General features: G+C 36.0%; 1 protein-coding gene across 3 annotated transcripts in view; it reads left to right on the plus strand.

Annotated features, from left to right (window-relative positions):
• CEP152 (centrosomal protein 152) overlaps positions 1 to 21,068 on the plus strand; it is a 94,690-nt gene extending 73,622 nt beyond the window's left edge. For 2 of the 3 annotated variants that reach the window (XM_044229858.1, XM_044229859.1), the window contains exons 21-27: positions 441 to 582; positions 4,425 to 4,592; positions 7,657 to 7,753; positions 8,877 to 8,980; positions 11,392 to 11,548; positions 11,798 to 11,901; positions 19,743 to 21,068. In XM_044229858.1, the coding sequence (XP_044085793.1) occupies positions 441 to 582; positions 4,425 to 4,592; positions 7,657 to 7,753; positions 8,877 to 8,980; positions 11,392 to 11,548; positions 11,798 to 11,901; positions 19,743 to 20,770 (1,800 nt within the window). In that variant the 3' untranslated portion in view covers positions 20,771 to 21,068. The remainder of the gene's footprint in view (positions 1 to 440; positions 583 to 4,424; positions 4,593 to 7,656; positions 7,754 to 8,876; positions 8,981 to 11,391; positions 11,549 to 11,797; positions 11,902 to 19,742) is intronic. The other variant, XM_044229860.1, reaches the window with a different exon arrangement.
• The last annotated feature ends 2,503 nt before the right edge of the window (positions 21,069 to 23,571 follow it).

Consider the following 23,571-nt stretch of genomic DNA (forward strand, 5'->3'; position numbering starts at 1 on the left):
ATATAAATGAAATTTTAAATTTGTGGGAGACAAAAGTTTGATATAGTTTCTGAGTTTGACCTCTGCTGCAGTGAAAATATTCTAGATTTCTTTTTTTTTTAATATTTTAGATTTCTAAGAACAATTGTGATTTGACCACATAAACCATTAAAATATCTTAAATTCGTATATATGTATGCAAACTATATTTCCTATCTGTCTCATAGTTGGCCCACCAGACTTCTGTCAGATAATGTTTTAATTTGAAAATTATGGTCATGGTAGACTAATTCATAGTAATGACAGTATTCCTGAAACACCCTAACAAAAATACTGGTAATGGTTTAAGCAAGATTTTTTTCAGGCAGTGTTTTCTTTTTATGTTTTTAATATGAGCATTTTAAATAGAGAATTGTGTAAAGATTTTTACATGCATTAACTGTGAAGATACTCTGTTTCAGAGAAATATGGCCAAGATCTCTAAGGATCCTGCCACAGAGGTCACTGGCAGAGGAGACCCCGGAGTCCCAGCAGTCCTTCCTGCACCTACTTTTGGATGCTGTGCTCAGGCCTTGGCCTTGCAAAAAACAGAAGCAGAAGCTGGTAATGGGGATTTTATTCCTACTGGTCTTTGTTACATTCATACTCACAGTTGCAGAGGGTTGCTTTGAGGATAAAAGGAAGTCAAAGATGCATGCAGCTTTTATGAGTGGACAAGTGGTAGGTAATATTACTCCTAAATTCTATTTTTTCATGGTCTTCCTGCCATTTATAAGTAGTTCTTATTCTAAGGAGAAGAATGAGAATTTTAATAGAACAGTCGTGTTTTTATTCCCTGGCTTTATTGGGAAATCACAGGTTTCATATTAAAGAATTGCCAAATAACTGGGACATTTTTGTTCATGTTATTGAAGTTATTTCAACCATTTTTTAATGAAGAGGTGTTTCCTGATTTGTGAGTTTCTTGAGAGCAGGAGCAGTGTTTTATCTTTTCCTCTCCAATACATGGCAGAGTGAATGTGTCCTTGAATATTTGGTAAATTAATAGCTTAACGTTTCCATAATGACTTGGAGTTGTCATTATGAAAAAGAATTACTGTATTGTCCTGAAGCTCCTTGACATATTCAGACCTCACTGAGGAGTATTGATTGGGCTTATGTTGCCTAATCACTGAGAATTCTCATCTAGGAACTGACATAGCCTTTATTAGCTCTAATCCTTTTCAAAATACAGATCTCTCACAGATTGCTTCCGCCCTCCACAAACAAACATGTACCCACTCTTTCTGTTTGTTACCTGCTGTCTCTATTGCAACCTGGAAAGCAACTGCGAATTGCCAGAACAACTCAGATGTACTAGGCTAATAACCTTAGTTGCCACTGTTTCTAATTTAGTAAGTAATATTATCAGAATTTTAGAGAACCTCTGCCTTTCCTAAGAAGTAGGTTAACAGTTATTTTCCTGATCATCCATAAGCCCTTTTTCCTAACTTCTAGATTCTGAGTAGTTGAGAATATCTTATTGTTCATTAGGTATATGGGAATACTACCTTAATTTGTATTTTGTTTCTTACTTTTCAGTGTCATTGTATATCTGTTGTTTTTATTTGGAATAAACAGAGAATTTTTTTTTTAAATATTTGAAATGGGTAGCAACAAGTTTTACATATTATTTGGCTTTTGAAAGCCCTATCAATATGAAAGGAATTTGTTTTTACTTAAGACAAAACAAACAACAAAAAGATTTTTCTTTCTTTAGTCTTTTTTCCCTAAAACCAAACACATTAACCAATTCATTAGAAAAGACTAAATAATCCAAAATATATATTAAGTGCTATAGTCCTTTATAATATTACCACCAGAGAGTACCATTGTTAACCATTTGATTATAGTCTCCTAATATCTTATCATTTTTTTAAAGTAAGTTAAATATTATGAAACACTTGATACATGCAAAGAAAATATGTAATGGACATGTAAATTTGGAAACCTAGCAACCAGGAGCCCATTCTTTGACTTAAGAACTAGAGCGTCACCAGTACTGTTGAAGACCCCTCTGTGTTTGACCACAGTTCCATCCCTGTAACTTCCTTACAATCCACGGTAACAAATATTCTGATTTTTAAAAATTATTCTCTTGCTTTTCTTTGTATTTTGACCAAATACAGGTATGCTGCAAAAGCTACTGTTTTGTCTTCTAACGTTTTAAAAATGATTTAATATTCATTGTAGTCTTTGTTACTTTTTCCCACTTACTAGCAAGCTTCTGATACTTGTCTATGTTAATGCATGTAGTTCTAGTTGCTGTGTACTAGTCCATTCCATGAATATACTATAATTTAGTCTCTTGTCAGTGGGCGTTTGCCTGGTTTCTAGTTTTACAACAGTATCTTAAATGAAAAATACAAATGCTGTGTATGATACCAGTGTGATGCTTCATTAATTCTTTGATGCTCATGGACATAAATGGCACCATTCAAAGGAAACTAAAGTCAGGAAAGAGCTAAGAATAATTTTGCTGAACCAATGATTTTACATTAAGTTTTTGGGTATGGGCTTTTGATCTATGCCAGTTTGTGTTCCTACTTTATTATATTAATTATGTTAATAGTAATCTATTTTTGTATCATTTTTGCATATAATTTAAATTTTGCAAATTCTGTATATTGCTATTAGTAATATACTAATTATACTAATATATTAGTAATATTAGTAATATACTAATATACAATATGCTGTTACATATTGTATGCTATTCTCTGCCAGGTGCTGTGCCACACAACTTTTATACATTTGTACCTCTTGATAGTTTTAAGTATTTTTTTCATTTGGAGACAATTTTAAACTTACAGAAAAGTTACAAAAGTAAAAATAGTTACAAGTAGCACTCATCTATCCTTTACCTAGATACATTTGTTAATAACGTTGTATACAATTTTATATTTTTCTGTGCTTATGTGTATGTGAACATTTCATTTCCTTTCCTGAACCATTTGAGGATGTTATAATCATTGTGCCCTTATACCCCTAAATATTTAAGTGTGTATTTTTAAAAAATAGGAATTTTTTTCTTTTATACCTTAGTATAGTAAATTAAGCATTTGATAAATATTGTATCGACCTGTTTGGATTCTAATTTTGTCAACTGATGCAATAATGTCTTTCACTATTTTTCCCCCTGCAGTACAGGAATCTGTCCAGGGTCACGTACTACCTTTAGATGTCATTTTTCTTTAGTCTCCTTTAGTCTAGAATATTTCCACAGTCTCTTTTTGACTTTTATGACATTGACGTTTTTGAAAGACTTATTCTCCACTGCTCCACCCCCACCTCCGGCTTTTGGAAGAACTTTCCTCATTTTGAGTTTGTCTGATGTTTCTTCACAATTAGATTCAAGCTGTGTTTCCTTGCCTGGAGCGCTGGATGGGTGATGTCTTATCACATGTGGAGGTGCACTGTGTCCATTTGTCTTATTGGTGACATTCATTTGAACACCTGGTCACAGCGTGGTCCATTTTCTTAAATGGGTTCCTCCCACCTCACAACTAATAAGTAATCTGTGGGGAGACACTTCTAAGACCATGAAAATGTCCTTCTTATTAAATATTTCCCTTCTATTTAGCAATCATTAATGATGCTTGTCTGATTCAGTCTTCACTGTGGTGGTGGTTGCAATATTACAATTTTTCTGGCTCTAGACTTCCCTCCACTTTTACCAGTTGGCACTTGGAATGTTGCTATAATCGTGAATCCTCCTGTTAGTTTGTGTACTTATTTATTGGTCTCTCTTTTTATTTATTTATCAATCTGTACATCAGTCCATCTACCTACTTACCTATCAACTTCACCTACTTACCTATCTATCTATCCATCTATCCCATTATGGGTAAGATTATTGATATGGCTCATGGATTTTTTTTTTAATATTATTCAGTAGTATACTTAGTGTTCAGATTGCCCCCTATTCAGCTACCAGAGCCCTTTCAAACTGGCTCCTTTTTCCTTGTGACATTCCTGTATTTTTCAGGAATTTCTTTCTGGCATCATCTTGTATATATCCCTGTCCCAGTACTGGAGCTAGCGTTTCTTAAAGACTCGTGGTTCCTTTTAGTGAGGAATGGTATTCAATACCAAGAGCTGAACATTATGTTTCATAGCAATTTTTAAAATAGTTGGTATTATTTAATTTTACATGTTAAAAAACGAGGTCTTACATTATATAGTATGCTCTGAGCCACACTGCCAATAAATAGTATAAAGAAGATCTAAACCCAGGTCTGTCTCTCTTAAGCATCACGTTCTTTTCAGTTGCACTGTTGCCTTTTTTCAGTCATGTCTGCTGGTTTCCTTCCTTCTTTCATTCCTTAGTTCCTTTATTCCTTCTCTTCTTTTTTAGTTCTTAGTCTAAACTGATATAAAAGTTTGCTGTCATTTAATTTTTGCAGATAAGAAAAAGATCCTTGAGATTAAAGATTCATGCTGTGGACACTGCTTCCAAGAACTTGAAAAGGCAAAGCAGGAATGTCAAGATCTGAAAAGAAAACTGGAGAAATGCTGTAGGCATCTTCAGCATTTAGAAAGGAAGCACAAAGCTGTAGTGGAAAAAATTGGAGGTTAGCATTTAAAGTAGCACTACTACTGGTATAAATCTCTTTGATCCTTGAAATGTTCAAATGTGACATTTTAGTTAATGTAGGCCCCGATTCTCTTTGAGGATTAATGTAAACTAATATGGACCTTGTTTTTACTGACCAAATTATTATTCCTGAACTACAAAGAGGAAAACTGGAGCTCTAATTAAAAGGTCACAATCCTTTCTTCCTTTTCGGACTGAATAGATATTGAGTCCCCAGTATGTGTCAGGCAGTGTTCTAGGCCCTAGGAACACAGCAGTGAAGACATCTGATGGAATTCCAGTTCTGCTGTAGATGTACAAGACTCTTGTTTCCTTCCTTCAAGAAGCTTATCATCAAGTGAGGAAACCGAAAAACTGTCTAATAAATAATTGCAGGGCCGAGTGCTCCTGGCGGTATGCTTGTGTAAACTTGGCAGAAAGGATGTGAGTGAACTCTTCCTCCTATTTGAGTTAAGGAGGGCTTGACTAGACCTCCTCTTGCCCTTCTGCACCAGGGAGGCTACTGGGCTGCTTTACTCCAGTCACTTTTCTCCTGTGCTCTCCTGTGCTCTCCTGTGTGCATTTGACGTCATACTCAGATTGCTGAGTGGGGCAGGAATTGTACTGCTGGACCTTGCATATAGTGTTGTCACGCTATCCTACACCTTATCCTTTCATTCTCATTTGGCCTAACTCTTCCTCATCCTTTAAGGTTCAGCTGAGAAAGATGCTTTATCTGCAGAGCACTTCTTGATTTTCCCGTCTGGGTTATTCGGGCTACTTCTGTGTGGCCCCATAGCACTCTGGGCTCCTACTCTCTTACCATTCTGAATTTAATTTTTTTGGTTACTTCCTGATACCCTTTCCAACCTATGCATTCCCTGAGAAAAAAGAATATGTTGTATCTTGTTCATCATTATAGTCATGATGCCCATTACATGCCAGGTGATAATAGACAATAAATGTTTGAATGAATGAGGACTGAATGCAAGGGTCACAAATAATTGTGTGATCCAGAAAAAAACAGATGCATAGGTTCACTTTTTTTCTACAGTTTAACTTGATTGCTTGCCTGGACACCAGTCACCTCCTTCCCTTTTCTGCTTCTAATCTTGTCCCTCCAAGCCATTCCCCATCAGGCAGCTCCAGTGACTTTTAAAAAAGTAAATCGAATCATGACACTCTCTTGTTTAAAAAGTCCTGTGGCTTAGCTGGCCCTCAGTAGCAAATACACACACTTTATTTAACATCATCGAAGAAGCCTTTCATGATTCGGCATCTGCCAGGCCCTTCACCTTGTCTTGCCCCATACCATTTATTCTCTCATTGGGCCAGATCATGGATTTCCATCTCTTTTCTCTTGTCTGTTTTCATCTCCACTTACCAAAACATGTCTTCCCATCCTGATCACTTTGCCTGGCTAACTCCCACTCCTCCCTCCCCAGTGCATGGCTTCCTCAGGCAGGCTTTCCTGACCACCCCAGACTTGATTAGCTTCTTGTCTTAGACATTACCTGCAGCTTCAATGATTTTTCTAACATTATATCATGCTCGTAATTAATTTTTGTCTGTATTGTCCTTTGGAGTGTGGCCTTGATGATGACGACAAGAATCAAGTCCTGGCCTGGCACTTAGTGTACTCGGGAAATAATGTTGGCTTAGAGGAGCCACCTGCTTCACTCCCCTCTACCACTTACCAAGTCTGTTAGAGACAGATAATCCTTATTTTAAGACAAGACAGGATTTTAAGAACTTTGAGATAAAAATTTTAACAACTGTAATTCCCTTGGTGTTGGCTTAGCTCTTTGGTAGAGGCCAGAAGAGTAAATGAGTTTATTTGTAGCTCTTGAAGAATTTGATGGAAATCAAGAATATGTGTTTTACATAATAAAATGACAAAGGCAGCTGGATAAGAGTATTATTTGTAAATAGTATGTAGCACACCATACATTGTGATCATAGTTGTTCTGCACAGTGCTTTTTGAGGCTGTCTTATGTAATCCATAGACTTAGAAATAATCCAAGAAGTTGGGACTTAGCTGAAAACAGTGGGCTGATAAAACGGGTCAGGGTCAGAATTAAGTCATCTGATAGTTTGATTTAATGTACATCCCTTAGTTGATAATATTTTTGCTATTATGGTTGCTCTTTTCTTAAATTCCATTTTCTTCTGGTAGCATTTATTGAAAAGTGGTAGAGTAAGAGTGAGTGATTTAAAAATATACAAGTTATATCAATCACTAGGAAGAGTAGAATGGTTCATTACCCAACTTACAGAGTGTGTTGAGAGAGTGGCATGGTAGGAAACATGATGTGTCCTGTTCATATTTATTAAACACTGGTATTGCCAAACTTTGTGTAAGGTGCTGTGCACTTAGGATTTTATTTCTATTATCTTAAAGGTGAGTAATACTATTTCCATGTGACATATGAGAAAACTCAGGTTCAGAAAGCATAAGTAGCATAAGTGATTTGCCTAAGTTGATTTAACTGGTAAAGAAGCAGAGCTAAGATTTAAACCCATGTCTCTCTCACTCTGAAATTCATGCTTTATCCTCCATTCCATATGAACTCCATTGGTCTCCTCATCCTCTTTTTAGAAGTTTAAAGAATTGAAAATCTTACATTAATTGTGAAAGTGGTATCTACTTAATATTACTTCTCTTTTTATTTTGTATAGCAGAGCTTGTTCAATAATTGTAAATATGAGCATATATATGAGCATAGATCCAGGAGCAAGATGGAAGTAGAAGACCTAGTATGTTTCAACAGAGCTTCAGTCTAGCTGGGAAACAAAATAGATGCCTATCAAACAGTTGGAGACCTATTCCAGGGCAGTATGTAACCCAGAGCAGGATGTGGATATAACACAGATTTTAAGTGCTAAGAAACTGGAACAGGGACTGGTCAGATGAGGACTTGTCAGGAAATGAATGACACAGGGTGCAACTGCCAGTTCCACAATCTCCTCTATAAACAATTGACTGGGAATTTCAGGGAGAGGAAGACTGAGGGGAAAAACAGATTGACTGACCAATATACCGTTAATTTTCTTTTTTTAGAAGAGAATAGTAAAGTTGTTGAAGAATTACTAGAAGAAAACAATGACATGAAGAGTAAATTGGATGAACTTAAAACACTTCACAAAACACCACCAAGGTAGACTTTTACTGTTTTATTTTTATTTATTTATTTATTATTTTTTTTAAGATTTTATTTATTTGTCAGAGAGACAGAGGCAGGCAGAGGGAGAAGCAGGCTCACTGCCGAGCAAGGAACCCAATACGGGACTTGATCCCAGGACCCTGGGATCAGGAGCTGAAGGCAGATGCTTAACCAACTGAACCACCCAGGTGCCCCTTATTTTTTATTTTTGAATTTATTTTTGTTTATTTTTTTGAGAGAGAGAGAGAACATTTGTGAGCGGGGGGAGGAGGAGGGAGAGAGAATTTTAAGCAGGCTCCACATCCAGCACAGAGCCCCACTCAGGGCCTGATGTCACAACCCCGAGATCATGACCTGAGCCAAAATCAAGAGTTTAGTTATGGGATCAAGCCCCTCACTGGGCTCTCTGCTCAGCAGGGAGTCTGCTTCCCTCTGTCTCTCTGCCTGCCTCTCTGCCTACTTGTGATCTCTGTCAAATAAGTAAATAAAAATCTTTAAAAAGGGGGGGGGGGGCGCCTGGGTGGCTCAGTGGGTTAAAGAGTTTAGTTAGTTAACCCACTGAGCCACCCAGGTGCCCAACCTTTACTATTTTAAAGAAACTTTATTTCTAAGTATTTTTTTTTAACTTTGTAATACCGTTTATATCAATCATACTCATACCAAGAGTATAAAACTTGTTATTGTTACATGGCAAGAAGTTTAAAAAAAAAATTCCAAAACCTTATTTCTAGTAGGTACCCTCTGTTAACCTCTTATTTTTTTATCATTTAAGCCCCTTTATACTCATATGTGCATGTTTTTAAAACTGAGATTGTCATGTAAGCTATTTTGTAAGCTTTTATTAATATGATGGTATAAGATAAACATTTCCATATCATTAAATATTCTCCTATAATGTGCTTTTTAGTAGCTGCATATATTTTCATTATGTGGATTTATCATTTATTTAAGTAACCCTAACATTTGTATCTATTTTTCTTCTATTTTAAATAACGACATAATAAAGATCCTGGTATATAATTTTTTAGCACATCTCAGTGAGATATTATTGGAATATATAGATAGCTAGGTATTTTTACTTAACAATTTCTGTTAGCAATGTTTTGTTCATTTTTAGGTCGTTGTCAGAAGGGGCCATTGAAAATGCTTGCCTGCTGTGCAATGGAAGGGCCTTGGAAGAACTTCGTGGACAGTACATTAAAGCTGTAAAAAAAATTAAGCGTAAGTCCTTGAGGAGAGTCCCAGGATTTTAAGGTGGTTTGAGCCTTTTATATTACTAGAATTAGCAATTTGGAGTAATTTTCCAAACTATCTTGTTCTGAGATCTTATCTACTTTTAAAAAATTAGTGGCACCTTTTCTAAGTTATGCAGCAATGCATCATTTTGCCTATTATCTTTCGGAAGTGACCTGAGGGTAGAGTTTTTGTTTTTGTTTTTATTTTATTTGTTTATTTGACAGAGATCACAAGTAGGCAGAGAGGCAGGCAGGCAGAGAGGGAGGGGGAAGCAGGCTCTCTGCTAAGCAGAGACCCCGATGCGGGGCTCGATCCCAGGACCCTGGGATCATGACCTGAGCAGAAGGCAGAGGCTTTACCCACTGAGCCACCCAGGCGCCCCAAGTTCTTTTTTGTTGTTAATTTTCTTGTTTCTTTTTTGGGTACTAATGTTAAACTAAAAATTTCAGAATCTTAAAACTGAAATAACTAAAACAAAATGTGATATGAGTTTTAAATTAGCAAGTATTACTTTCTACCATAAGCTTTTCTTTTCTATTCTTTTAATATTTTACTTATTTGTCAGAGAAAGAGAGAGAGCACAACCAGTGGGAGAGCAGCAGGTAGTGGGAGAAGCAGACTACCTGCTGAGCAAGGAGCCCAATCTGGGATTCTATTCCAGGATCCTGTGATCATGACCTGAGCTGAAGGCAGAAACTTAACTTACTGAGCCACCCAGGAGTCCCTCTACTATAAGCTATTAAAGACCATAGGAAATAGATCTAGCTAGGCATTATTCTGTTCTTTCCCATTATTTCGATAATGGGTTAAGACCTACATGTAAATTTATTAGGTCCTTTGCATTAAAAGGCGATATAGCATACCATGCAGAGGATTTCTCTGGTTTATGTTTTCTCATAGGATATCTCCTGTTTTTTAATTACAATATTGCTTAGATTATATGTATGTCCCAGAACAATAACCAGTGTTGATACAGGAGAAATGTATGTTTACCTCATAAAATCGCTTTTATTTTTAACAAAATGAGTGGGAAAGGTCATAAGATCCAAATGTGTTAGATCATCATAGTCTTGTGTAGATGTTTTGAAAAACCCACTCACTATCAATAAAGACACTTTACTTCTCAGTTGTTGCTGGTGCCAATAGAGTACATATTACTACAAAATAAAGCAACTTTTTTGTTAAGAATCATATTAGTTGGGTTGTGAAATTTTAAGCATTTTTTTATACTCATATGTTAATTTGTATGTATGTGTATTGTTTAACATTTTAGACATGGGTTGGAGGTTTTGTGTTGCTATGTATTCCAATTTAATTTGTCCCACTGCAAATAATGAGAAGTAGTCTTTCAGTTAGTATTTTTTGCATAGAGTATCTAATTTTCAGAAAGAGCTTACTGATATTGAGGGAGATTCCCATATGAATTGAATCTTTAATATAACAGAGTGGTGGTATTCTAGAGGCAGGATATAGCCCTAGATTTAGTAAAAAAAAAAAAACATGTTGACCTTAAGTAATGGTAGTCGCAATCAAATAGTGTTGAATCAAAGATAGAAAAAATTTGAAAGCAGTGAACTATTCTTATTTTATTTAATGTTACTGATTTATTTATTTGAAGATTTTATTTATTTATTTGTCAGAGAGAGAGAGAGCACACAAGCATGGGGAACAGCAGCCAGAGGGAGAAGCAGGCTCCCTGCTGAGAAAAGAGCCTGATGCAGGACTCGATCCTGGGATTCTGGAATCATGACCTGAGCCAAAGGCAGACGCCTAACCTACTGAGCCACTCAGGCATCCCCATGAACTATTTTTAAATGTATATTTCAGAAGGCAACATAGGTCTCAACCTTCTCCCTGGCGTTTTGTACATATCCCTCATGGGTTGTAATATTATATTACTTGGGTACTCATAAGTGCTGCTGAAAGAATTGAATAAATAATGAAGCATGGATTTTCAGAGCTTAAGTAAATCGGAATATGAGTATCTTCAGTCCATATTGCCGCCTATCTTTCTGTGTCTCATTCTTTCTTCCTTTCTTCCTCACCCTTTATGTGTATTTTTTCCTTTTCTCTTAATCAGACAATACATAATTGAAATGTGAAAGTTTCTGTATTCTCTGTTTTCCTAGGGAATATGCTGTTGCCTTAACATATGTGGCTACCATCATTCTAAAAGGACTTTTAGATTATTTCTCCTTTGAGTCTCCTAAAACAGTGATCTGAAACATTCCGTTTTAATGATGGTGGAAAAGTACAATGTTTAAACTACGCCTCTAGTCACTTCCTCTCCCAGAAAATTGATCTGAAGTCTGCCTCCCCTGTTTTTGAAAAACCGGTAGTAAACATGCATTTTGTGGGGATTTCTGTCTCCCCACCAACTCTCACCTTCCCACTAGGTGATATGCTTCGTTATATTCAGGAGAGTAAGGAAAGAGCTGCGGAAATGGTAAAAGCAGAGGTATTGCGAGAACGTCAAGAAACTGCCCGAAAGATGCGCAAATACTACTTGACTTGCCTCCAACAGATTTTGCAGGATAATGGAAAACAGGAAGGGTAAGTTCAATCTGAACAAACAGTGTGTCCTGAGACTACCAGGACAGCATGTTGTCATTTTCTAAACATTTTCCTTAACCACAAAATTAACTATTTCTACATGATCGGCCATTAGGGGTTAAGAGAGGTTTATGTCTGTACTACCCTAAATATTGGCAGAACTAATAGGAAAACAGAAATCCTGGGGCTAAGGAAACTCATTTTTTCCTTTAAACTATTATTAATTTAATATTCTGGAATTCCCCATAGGGCTGAGAAAAAGATTATGAATGCTGCTAGCAAACTTGCTACAATGGCAAAATTGCTGGAAACGCCAATTTCTTATAAATCCCAGAACAAAACTACACAGTCAGGTATGTCAAAATGAGTCACTTAAAGGGCTTTTTTCTCTCTTCTCTCTTAAATACTTAACATTTTTAGCATGGAAAAGAACAAGGAATGTAAGGAGAGAGAGTTAATTTATAAAGTTGTGTCTGTGCTTTATTTAAACTAAAAACTTAAAAAAAGTATAGAGTTTTCAGTTTGAGTAGGCAGACTGAGCATACCCATCAGCTTCCTATAGTTGTTTTCCTTCCTAGAAATGACAGAAAATATTTTAGAAAAGTTAGTAGAAAGGAGGGAATGATAAAGAACAGAGCAGAAATAAATGAAATAGAGATTTAAAAAAAATAGTAGGAAAGGTCAACAAAACCAAGAGCTGTTTTTTAAAAAAGGTAAACGAAATTGATAAACCTTTACCCAGACTCTTCAAGAAAAAAAAAAAAAGATAGGACTCAAAAAAATAAAATTAGAAATGTGAGAGAAGTAACAACTGACACCACAAAAATACAGAGGATTGTAAAAGACTACCAAAAAACTCTATGCCAACAAGTTGGACAACCTAGAAGAAAGGGATACATTTCTCAAAATATACAATCTTCTTAGACTGAATCAGGAAAAAAATAGAAAATCCAAACAGACCTGTTACTAGAATGAAATTGAATCCATAATTACAAAGTTTCCAACAAACACAAGTCTAGAGCCAGATGTATTCACAGGTAAATGCTACCAAATTTATAGAGAAGAGTTAATGCCTATCATCCTCAAACTATTCCAAAAAATATAAGAGGAAGGAATTCATTTCCAAATTCATTTCTACGAGGCCAGCATTACGCTGATACCAATGTATAAAAAGAAACTATTAAAAAAAAAAAAAACTACTGGCCAAATCTCTGACGAGTATAGATGCAAAAATCCTTGACAAAATAATTAGCAGACTAAATTCAATGGTACATGCAAAGAATCATTCACAATGATCAAGTGAGATTTATTCCAGGCATGCAAGGATGGTTCATTACTCACAAATCAATCTACATGATACACCACATTAACAAAGTTAAGCGAACAAACCATACGATCATCACAATAGATGCAGAAAAAGCTTTTGATAAAATTCACCATCAGTTTACGATAAAAACTCTCAACAAAGTGGGTTTAGAGGGATTATAACTCAACATAATATAGTCTGTATATGACAAACCCACAGCTGACATGATACTCAATGGGGAAAAACTGAAAGCTTTTCCTCTAAGATAAGGAACAAGACAAAGATGTCCATTCCACCACTTTTATTCATAGCACCAGAAGTCCTGGCCACAGGAGTCAGATAAGAAAAATCCAAATTATTAGGGAAGAAGCAAAACTATCATTTTTTGCAGATGCTATGATACTATACATAAAAGACCCTAAAGACAACACTTAAAAATGACTAGAATTAATGAATTCAGTAATGTTGTAGGAAATAAAATTAATGTATGGAAAACTGTTGTGTTTATATACACTAATAACAAAGTATCAGAAAGAGAAACAAATAATTCCATTTATAATTACATCAGATAGAATGAAATACCTAGGAATAAATTTGATGATAGAGGTGAAAGACCTATCCTCTGAAAACTTTAAGACATCAATGAAAGAAATTGAAAATGATGTAAATAAATGAGAAGATTAATATTGTTAAAATGCCCATACTACCCAAAGCAAACTACATATTCAGTGCAATTCCAATAAAAGTGTTGATAGTATTTTCTGCAAAAATAGAACAAATAACCCTAAAATTTGTATGGAAACACTAAGACCCTGAATAGCAGAAGCAATCTTGAGAAAGAACAAAACTAGAGGTATCACAGTTCTAGATTTCAAGCTATATGACAAAGTTTTAGTAATCAAACTGTGGTACTGGAACAAAAGTAGATACATAGGTCAATGGAAAATGACAGAGAGTTCAATAAGCTCATTATTACATGGTCAATTAATGGTCAATTAATCTACCACAAAGGAGGCAAGACTATACAATGGTGAAAAGACAGTCTCTTTAATGACAGTCATTGTATAGCTGTGACTGTACAGCTACATGCAAAAGTATGAAACTGAATCACTTTCTTAAACCATAAACAAAAATAAACTCAAAGTGTATTTAAAGACCTAAATATTTATAAGACCTCGAACCATAAAAAATTAAACAGTAATCTCTTATACATTGGCCTTAGCAGCTTTTTTCTGAGTATGTCTTCTCAGCCAAGGGAAACAAAAGCAAAAGTAAACTATTGGGAATGCAGCAAAATAAAAGTTTCTGCACAGCAAAGGAAACAACAAAACAAAAAGGCAACCTCCTGAACAGTAGAGCATATTTACAAATGATATATTTGATAAGGGGGTTAATATCATATGACTTCAACTCAGCACCCACATATTTGCAAATGATATATTTGATAAGGGGGTTAATATCATATGACTTCAACTCAGCACCCACAGAACAAATAGTCCAAAAATCAAAAATTAAAAAATGGGCAGAAGACATGAACAGATATTTCTACAAAGAAGTCATAGATGACCAACAGACATGTGAAAAGATGCTCTCATCAGTCATCATCAGAGAAATGCAAATCAAAAGTCTAATGAGACATCATCTCACACCTGTCAGAATGGTTAAAATAAGAAACACAAGAAACAAATGTTGGTGGAGAAAAAGGGACCCTCACTACTGGTGGGAATGCAAAGTGGTGCAGCTACTGTGGAAGGCAGTATAAAGGTTCCTCAAAAAGTTAAAAATAGAACTATCTTACAGTCTAGTAGTTGCATTACTGGGTATGTACCCCCGAAATAAAAAATTAAAAAAACACTAATTTGAAAAAAATATATGCACCTATGTTTATTGCAACATTATTTACAATATCCAAGACATGGAAGCAACTTAACTGTCCACCACTAGGTGAATGGACTAAGAAGACTTCATACACACACACACACACACACACACACAGAAGTATTACACAGCCATAATAAAAGACAGAAATCTTACCATTTATGACAACATGGATGGATATAGAGAGTATTGTGCTAAGTGAAATAAGTCAGACAGAAAGACAAATACCATATGACTTCACTTATATGTGTAATCTGAAAAGACAACATGTTGAAGAAAAACAGTCTCATAAATACAGAGAATAAATTGATAGTTCCCAGAGTAAGGAAGATCCCAGAGTAAGGAAGAGGAAGATTAAAAGGTACAAATTTCCAGTTATAAAATAGGCAAGTCACAGGGTTGAAGAATACAGCATGAGAAATATAGTCAATAGTATTTTAATAACTTTGGTGATAGATGGTAAGTACACATTATGGTAAGCTGTGTATATGTCTAGAGCTGTTGAATCACTATGATGTATGCTTGAAACTAATACAATATTGTATGGCAAGTGTACTTCAATTTTTAAAAATATATAAATAATTTTTAAAAGTTACAACTGAGTTTGAGGAGTTCATTATAGATCCTGGATATCAACCTTTTGTCTGTACTGTCATTTGCAAGTATCTTCTCCCATTCTGTGGGTTGCCTCTTTGTTTTTTTGACTGTTTCCTTTGCTGTGCAGAAGCTTTTGATTTTGATGAAGTCCCAAAAGTTTATTTTTGCTTTTGTTTCCTTTGCCTTTGGAGACATATCTTGAAAGAAGTTGCTGTGGCTGATATTGAAGAGGTTACTCCCTATGTTCTCCTCTCGGATTCTGATGGATTCCTGTCTCATGTTGAGGTCTTTTATCCATTTTGAGTTTATCTTTGTGTACGGTGTAAGAGAATGGTCGAGTTTCATTCTTCTACATATAGCTGTCCAGTTTTTCCAGCACCATTTATTGAAGAGACTGTCTTTTTTCCACTGTATATTTCTTCCTGTTTTGTCGAAGATTAATTGACCATAGAGTTGAGGGTCCATATCTGGGCTCTCTACTCTGTTCCACTGGTCTATGTGTCTGTTTTTATGCCAGTACCATGCTGTCTTGGTGATCACAGCTTTGTAATAAAGCTTGAAATCAGGTAACATGATGCCCCCAGCTTTATTTTTGTTTTTCAACATTTCCTTAGCGATTCAGGGTCTCTTCTGATTCCATACAAATTTTAGGATTATTTGCTCCAGCTCTTTGAAGAATGCCGGTGGAATTTTGATCGGAATGGCATTAAAAGTATAGATTGCTCTAGGCAGTATAGACATTTTAACAATGTTTATTCTTCCAATCCAAGAGCATGGAATGGTCTTCCATCTTTTTGTGTCTTCTTCAATTTCTTTCATGAGTGTTCTGTAGTTCCTCGAGTACAGATCCTTTACCTCTTTGGTTAGGTTTATTCCCAGGTATCTTATGGTTCTTGGTGCTATAGTAAATGGAATCAATTCTCTAATTTCCCTTTCTGTATTTTCATTGTTAGTGTATAAGAAAGCCAATGATTTCTGTACATTGACTTTGTATCCTGCCACGTTGCTGAATTGCTGTATGAGTTCTAGTAGTTTGGGGGTGGAGTCTTTTGGGTTTTCCATATAAAGAATCACAACACACATGAAACAGGCAAACATATCAAAAAATGGGAAGAAGATGCTATCAGACACATGAAAAAATGTTCATCATCATTAGCCCTCAGGGAGATTCAAATTAAAACCACATTGAGATATCACCTTACACCAGTTAGAAGGGCCAAAATTAACAAAACGGAAACAACATGTGTTGGAGGGGATGTGGAGAAAGGGGAACCCTCTTACACTGTTGGTGGGAATGCAAGTTGGTGCAGCCTCTTTGGAGAACAGTGTGGAGATTCCTCAAGAAATTAAAAATAGAACTTCCCTATGACCCTGCAATTGCACTCCTGGGTATTTACCCCAAAGATACAGATGTCATGAAAAGAAGGGCCATCTGAACCCCAATGTTTATAGCAGCAATGGCCATGGTCGCCAAACTATGGGAAGAACCAAGATGCCCTTCAACGGACGAATGCATAAGGAAGATGTGGTCCATATACACTATGGAGTATTATGCCTCCATCAGAAAGGATGAATACCCAACTTTTGTAGCAACATGGACGGGACTGGAAGAGATTATGCTGAGTGAAATAAGTCAAGCAGAGAGAGCCACTTATCATATGGTTTCACTTATTTGTGGAGCATAACAAATAGCATGGAAGACATGGGGAGTTAGAGAGGAGAAGGGAGTTGGGGGAAATTGGAAGGGGAGGTGAATCATGAGAGACTATGGACTCTGAAAAACAATCTGAGGGGTTTGAAGTGGCGGGGGTGTGGGAGGTTGGGGTACCAGGTGGTGGGTATTATAGAGGGCATGGATTGCATGGAGCACTGGGTGTGGTGAAAAAATAATGAATACTGTTTTCTGAAAATAAATAAATTGAAAAAACTAAAAAAAAAGTTACAACTGAAAGGCCAGAAGCTGTGAGAAATCCCTGAAAGAAAGACTGTATAAGACTGAAGATGGAAACAGTTCAAAACTGCCAGAAGATAACTCCTACACATAGGAGCAGTATCAGAACTGTTCCACAAATGAAAGCAGTATGTTGCAGGAGAAGTAGTAAGCCTAGGGGATACCAGTGAGATAATTATAATTAGCTGGTGTTCTAGAGCAACAGTAACCAGGTAGGGTCACCCTCTTTATTAATCAGTCTCCTTTCCCTTCCTCTACTCCCAATTTTGGGCTGGAGTAAGAGCAAGAGGAACCGAGAGTCTCAGAACAGGGCAAGGCTCTAGAGGGCTAGTCACACCAAGGGAGAGCTTACTTAGATCATACACGCCCAAAGTAGTAGCTATTGGGTTTTTCTACCCTTCAGCTTGTTCCTTTCACTACACTCTCAACTTCTTTAAATAAGGTGATGCCATACTCAGAACATCTAGGAGATAAGCATTCAACCAAGATTCAGCAAATATCTATTATAGAAAGCCAGCACCATGATAAAAGACACCAAACTCAAAACATTCAACCAAGAATCACCAAATATCTATAGAGAGCCAGCACCATGGTAAAAGACACTAAACTCAAAACATTCAACCAAGAATTAGCAAATAAATATAGAAAGCCAGCAGCACCATGATAAAAGACACCAAACTCAAAATAAGATAAGGCAAAAAAACAACACAACTTATACCTGTGGATACAAGTAATAGAGCAAACAAAAGGACCTGAGAATGTTAGCAAAGTGTAGTAGTCTCAAAAGGATGTAAGAACATATTGTAGAGGAAACTAACAAATATGCCCAAGAGGTTTACTACGTTCGAGGAAAGGGTATAGTTACTGATAACTCTAGGCATTGCTAGAAAAATACAAGTTTAAGTATGTGTATTGAGATTGAAGGCTATGCTTCCCTTCCTCTCTCTCTCTCTCTCTGCCTGCCTCTCTGCCTAGTTGTGATCTCTGTCAAATAAACAAAATCGTAAAAAAAAAAAAAAAAAAAAAAAAAAAGATTGAAGCCTAGCCAATAGAGAAATAGAATATATAACTCTCAAACTAGTAGGGGAAAATTTTGTAAGGAAAACTTTTCAATCTAACAGAATCACAAAAGAGGAAAAATACAACTAGAAAAGCATGGGTCAATAGAAAATTATTGTAGGGTCAAACATCAGCAATCACACTGAACATAAATAGGTTAAACTCACTTATTAAAAGACCATAATTTCCATTTTTTAAAAATCCAGACATATGTTATTTCTATGAAAACAATTGAGAATAAATATACTAAGCAATGCAGTATTGATATTAGATATATTATAAAGTTAAATACAATATTAAGCCAATTATACTTGAAAGGAATTAAAGTTGCTAGTAGTGAAGGCTCCTAAGTACCTATAAATGGGCTCTTCCTATTCATAATAAAATAGCTTTGACTATATAAAGCAAAAGCTGATGGAAATGTTTTAAAAATAAGTTTCCAGTCACACTGGGGGATTTTGAATATACCTGTGGGGAAATGGGATTTTTGAACTTCTAGAAACCTTGAAGCAGAGATTGTTCAGGAATCCACAAGCCTGATATTCTGATATTGGTAGACATTCTTTCAAAAAGCACAAAGATTGGGCACCTGGCTGGCTCAGTTGTTAAGCATTTGCCTTGTGCTCAGGTCATTGATCCCAGGACCCTGGGATCAAGCCCCACATCAGGCTTCTTGCTTAGCAGGAAGCCTGCTTCTCCCTTTCCCACTCCCCCTGCTTGTGTTCCCTCTCTCACTGTGTCTCTATCAAATAAATAAAATCTTAAAAGAAAAAAAAGGCACAAAGATTATTTGTGTAAATTTGGGAATGGTGATGTGAACCTTGGGTGTATAAGATGTGGGGCAATTGTTCAAATGTCCCTAATAAAAGCAAACCCTTGTCATGATGTAGGGACCAAGGTACACTACTCTGAAGTCTGATTTCTCTGACTCTCTGCTATGTTGCTGCTTTGCTTCTGAATAGATTTCATGTCTTAGGCAGCTTAAATCAGAAACTCCATTCTAGCGTTTACTGTGTGTGTGTGTGTGTGTGTGTGTGTGTGTGCGCGCGCGCGCGCGCTTTGTAGGCATTGGGTGTTGGGGCTCTTTAGCAAATTTTCTTCAGAGCAGAATTGGAAATGTTGCAGTTGGCTCTTGAAATGCAATATATATATCTGTGGCAGAAAATAACAGATCAGATATATAAAAATGTCAGATTTCAATAACAAAATCGCTTCACTTTATTTAATGTATATATGTAAAATAATATTTTTAAATGTCCAGCATTAATGTATTTTCTTTGAGAATGATTAAAATATAAGCTTTCTTTGGAAATGTGTGAAACCATTATTTTTTTCCCTCCTCTTTCAGTGTTTATTTTCTCCTGATTTTGTTTTCCCCTAATTTTGTGTTCTCTTGTATTTAGTACTACCTCTGACTTCAGAGATGCTGACTGGAGTTGAAAAATCAAAAAGAAATGATATGAATCAGAATACACCATGTCTCAGTGAAAGCAAATCAAACAGTATACAAACTATCCCCAGAAATATATGTGACCAAGTCCCTAAGAGAAGGGCTGCTTGTAACTTAAGAAGACGGTTAGAGGACGCGGAGCACGGGGACACAAAGCACGTGGGTTCCAAAGGGTCACACTCAGGCTTCCAATTTGGCGATAACGATTATAAACACCCAGACATGTTGCCAAAAAATGTTTCCCCGGAGTTTGTTCCTTGTGAAGGTGAAAAAGGCTTTGGTTTGCAGAAGAAGAAAGACCTCAGTGATACTGGCTCTGAATCACTAGGGCATTCTGCTGTATACCCCTTTCTTGGATCCTTTGGAAATAAACCTTCACCTAGGTATACCCCTAGTCTTTCTGAATCTGGATCCACACATATAACCTTTCAAGGTCCTAATGAAAGGCTTGGTTTGAAGGTGTATAAGTGCAATCCACTAATGGAGAGTGAAAATGTTGCATCTGAGAAAAGTCAAAGTTTGGGTGTTCGGGAAACTCCAGTGAAGGATGGAGGGGACCTGGATGACTCCATAGGCTGGCAGTCCAACAGTGCCACTTTACCTTGCAACGAAGTGTCATTTCTACACAGTAGACCACAAGAAACTCTGGATATACCAACTGAAGCTATTAATTTCAAACAGTTTTCAGCGACCAGTTGTCTTTCAGTTACAGAGAAAAATAAAATGATTTGTCAACCAATGAAATGTCAGAGTGGCCACACTTCAGACCTGTCAGAAGACACTCTTTGTTCCCAGCCAGAGATCAGTATGAATCTTCGACACCCGCCTCATCATAAGGCTGATATATTAAAGTCAGATTTCAAAAAACTGAGCAGTACAGTACCATCATCTGTGTGTCAGCAGCCCTTGAGAAAATTAATTGCTCCTCTATCTAGCCAGCAAGATAGCGGCTTTGATAGCCCATTTGTCAATCTAGACTAATTGTTATACAGTATTTAAGAAAAATCATTAATATATTGACAAGAAAACTGGAAGGGAAGACTTCATACTGAAAAAATTGTGGACTCTATTTTGAGATGTTTTAATGACATCTATCAGATGAGTAAAGTGTTCTCATAAAATTATTTGAGATATTAATGTTGCCTTAATCTTCCAAAGGCCTGATGGTGTATGTGTATTCTTCAGTGTGGTGCTTTATATTTGGTTCCTAAACCATCTATTTTTATACTTCTGAATTAGCTTTCTGTGCAGTGTTAAATTATTTAAATAAACTTGCATATTGCCCATTGTATTGTCATGAGTTCTTTTGCAGTTCATAATACAGAAATGTTATACTGATATGTTGGAAATTCATCCAGAATAAAATATAAATCTTGATGGTTTGTCTGTATGATTAGCCAAATTCAGTATTTGACATTAGTCACGTTTAATGAGGATGTAAATTTACTTGAGATACTTTTCCTGGAAGTATCTACTCAAATTTTTGATCCTTACTCTCAACTAATGGAAAGGAAGTATTTCAAGGATTGCCATAAAATACATAGTTGTGTCTTCATTTCATTATTTAAAATATTAGTCTGAATTTTTTTTAGTTAACATTTGCCTTATTTCAAATCTCATGTGATAGCTAGAGGCTTTGTCTTTTATGGCTTCATGCAGTCTTTCATCTGAAACACTACTTTTTATAAAATTGAAATAATAAAACATAGCAAAAGATTTTAAACTATTAGATTTTTATGCTCATGCATAGTACAGAATTGGTTAACTTATTAATGCTATAGGTCGAAACTTAAAATTCTAAACCATGCACAAATGAATGTCCACCTAAATAATGTTTCTAGATGGTTGTTGTTTTTTTTCAGATTCCTAGAGATGGATATGAAAGTTTTTGGTGAGTGCAAGTGCTTTTTGAAAACATTTCTTATAGCTTTCCCTGGTTTCTCTTACCCTCAACTGTGTTATGAACTGTATTTGTGGATTGATTGAATTATTTTTTTACCAGGCTAAGTTGGCTGGTGGTTGGATGAGTAGCAGGGTGCATCGTCATCCTGCTGATAACCATCTTTAAAAGCAAGAATCTAGAAGTGAACAGCACTGTCACCTTAACTGGTGACCTGAGGTGCTAAGCCTAAAATTTAGTCTTGGATTGCAGAGTATGAGTTGACATGAGCTAAAGAAAGGAACACACCATCTCCTCAAAGTCTCACTTCTATTCCTGGTGACACAGCGTTCCTTTTCCAACAGGGTGTCATTTCTCATTCTAGGAAAACTACTTACATCCATTTTCCCCTTGGATCTGCTTGGTGATTGATAGTTTTAAGCTGTGAATATAATTAAACTGAAAAGCTCCTTGCTCACCTACTTTTTCATCTTTGTTTTAAATCCTTGTCAGGTATCTCAACCCTCAATATCAAGGTTGAAATTGGTAATCATCTTGGCTTCTGCTTCTTTTATGGTATCTTCCATAAGTTCAGTAGGATTAGGTTACTTTATTTCATCCACTCTATACACAACCATCAAGGAAGCTTTATACTGAAGGGACTGCACAGCCAAAGTACCACTGGCAATTTGCATCAGTCTGAATGAAGCGTGACATCAGCACAGAGAGGAGGTTGGAGCCTCATAGATGTCATGGTCACGTAAATCCTACTGCCTTATGGTGGTTTTTCTTTTTTGTATGTTGCTGGATTTTATTTGCTGCTAATGTGTTAAGGATTTTCATGTGAGTGCTCACAAGGGATATTGATCTCTGCTTTCTTTGTGATATCTTTATCTTTCTTTGGTAAAAGGGTAATACTGGTCTCAGAATGAGTTGGAAAGTTCCCTTGCCTCTATTTTCTGGGAGAATTTGTGTAAGATTGGTTCTTTTATAGCCCTTTTAATTTGGGTGGCTATTTATGTCCCTTCTTTCATCCCTAGTTTTGGTATTCTGTCATCTCTTGTTTTTTCTTAGCCTAGCTAAAGGCTTCCCATTTTGTTGATTATTTTTCCCAAAGAACTTTTGGTTTCTTTGTTTTTCTGTTTCCTATTTCATTGATTTCTTTCCCCTCTGACGTTTATTTCCTTCCTTCTACTTGCTTTAGGTTTAATTTGCTCTTCTTTGTTTGCTCTTAAAGTGGAAGCTTAGATTATTGATGTGAAACCTTTCTTTCCTAGTATAGATATTTAAACTTCTAAATTTCCTTCTAAGTACTAAATAAACTCTACCTCATAAAATTTGGTATGTTGTATTTTTGTTTTCATTTAATCCCAATATTGTCTAATTTCTCATTTCTTTTTTGAAACCATGGGTTATTTAGGAATATGTCACTTCATTTCCAAGTACTAGGTATTTTCTGAATTTCTTTGTTTATTTTTAATTTATTTGTTGGAGAATATACTTTCAAATTTCTTGAGGCTTGTTTTATTTTCTTTTAATTTTTAAATTTTTTTATAAGCATATATGTATTATAAGCCCCAGGGGTACAGGTCTGTGAATCACCAGATTTACACACTTCACAGCTCTCACCATAGCACATACCCTCCCCAATGTCCATAACCCCACCACCTTCTCCCTCCTCAGTTTGTTTTGTGACATTAAGAGTCTCTTACAGTTTGTCTCCCTCCCGATCACATCTTGTTTCATTTATTCTTTTCCTATCCCCCAAACCCCCTAAGTTACATGTCCACTTCTTCATTTCAGGGAGATCATATGATAGTTGTCTTTCTCCGATTGACTTATTTCACTAAGCATAATACCCTCTAGTTCTATCCACGTCGTCACAAATGGCAAGATTTCATTT

Source organism: Neovison vison, chromosome 13, assembly GCF_020171115.1.
Source record: "Neovison vison isolate M4711 chromosome 13, ASM_NN_V1, whole genome shotgun sequence".
Taxonomy (NCBI): Eukaryota; Metazoa; Chordata; class Mammalia; order Carnivora; family Mustelidae; genus Neogale; species Neogale vison.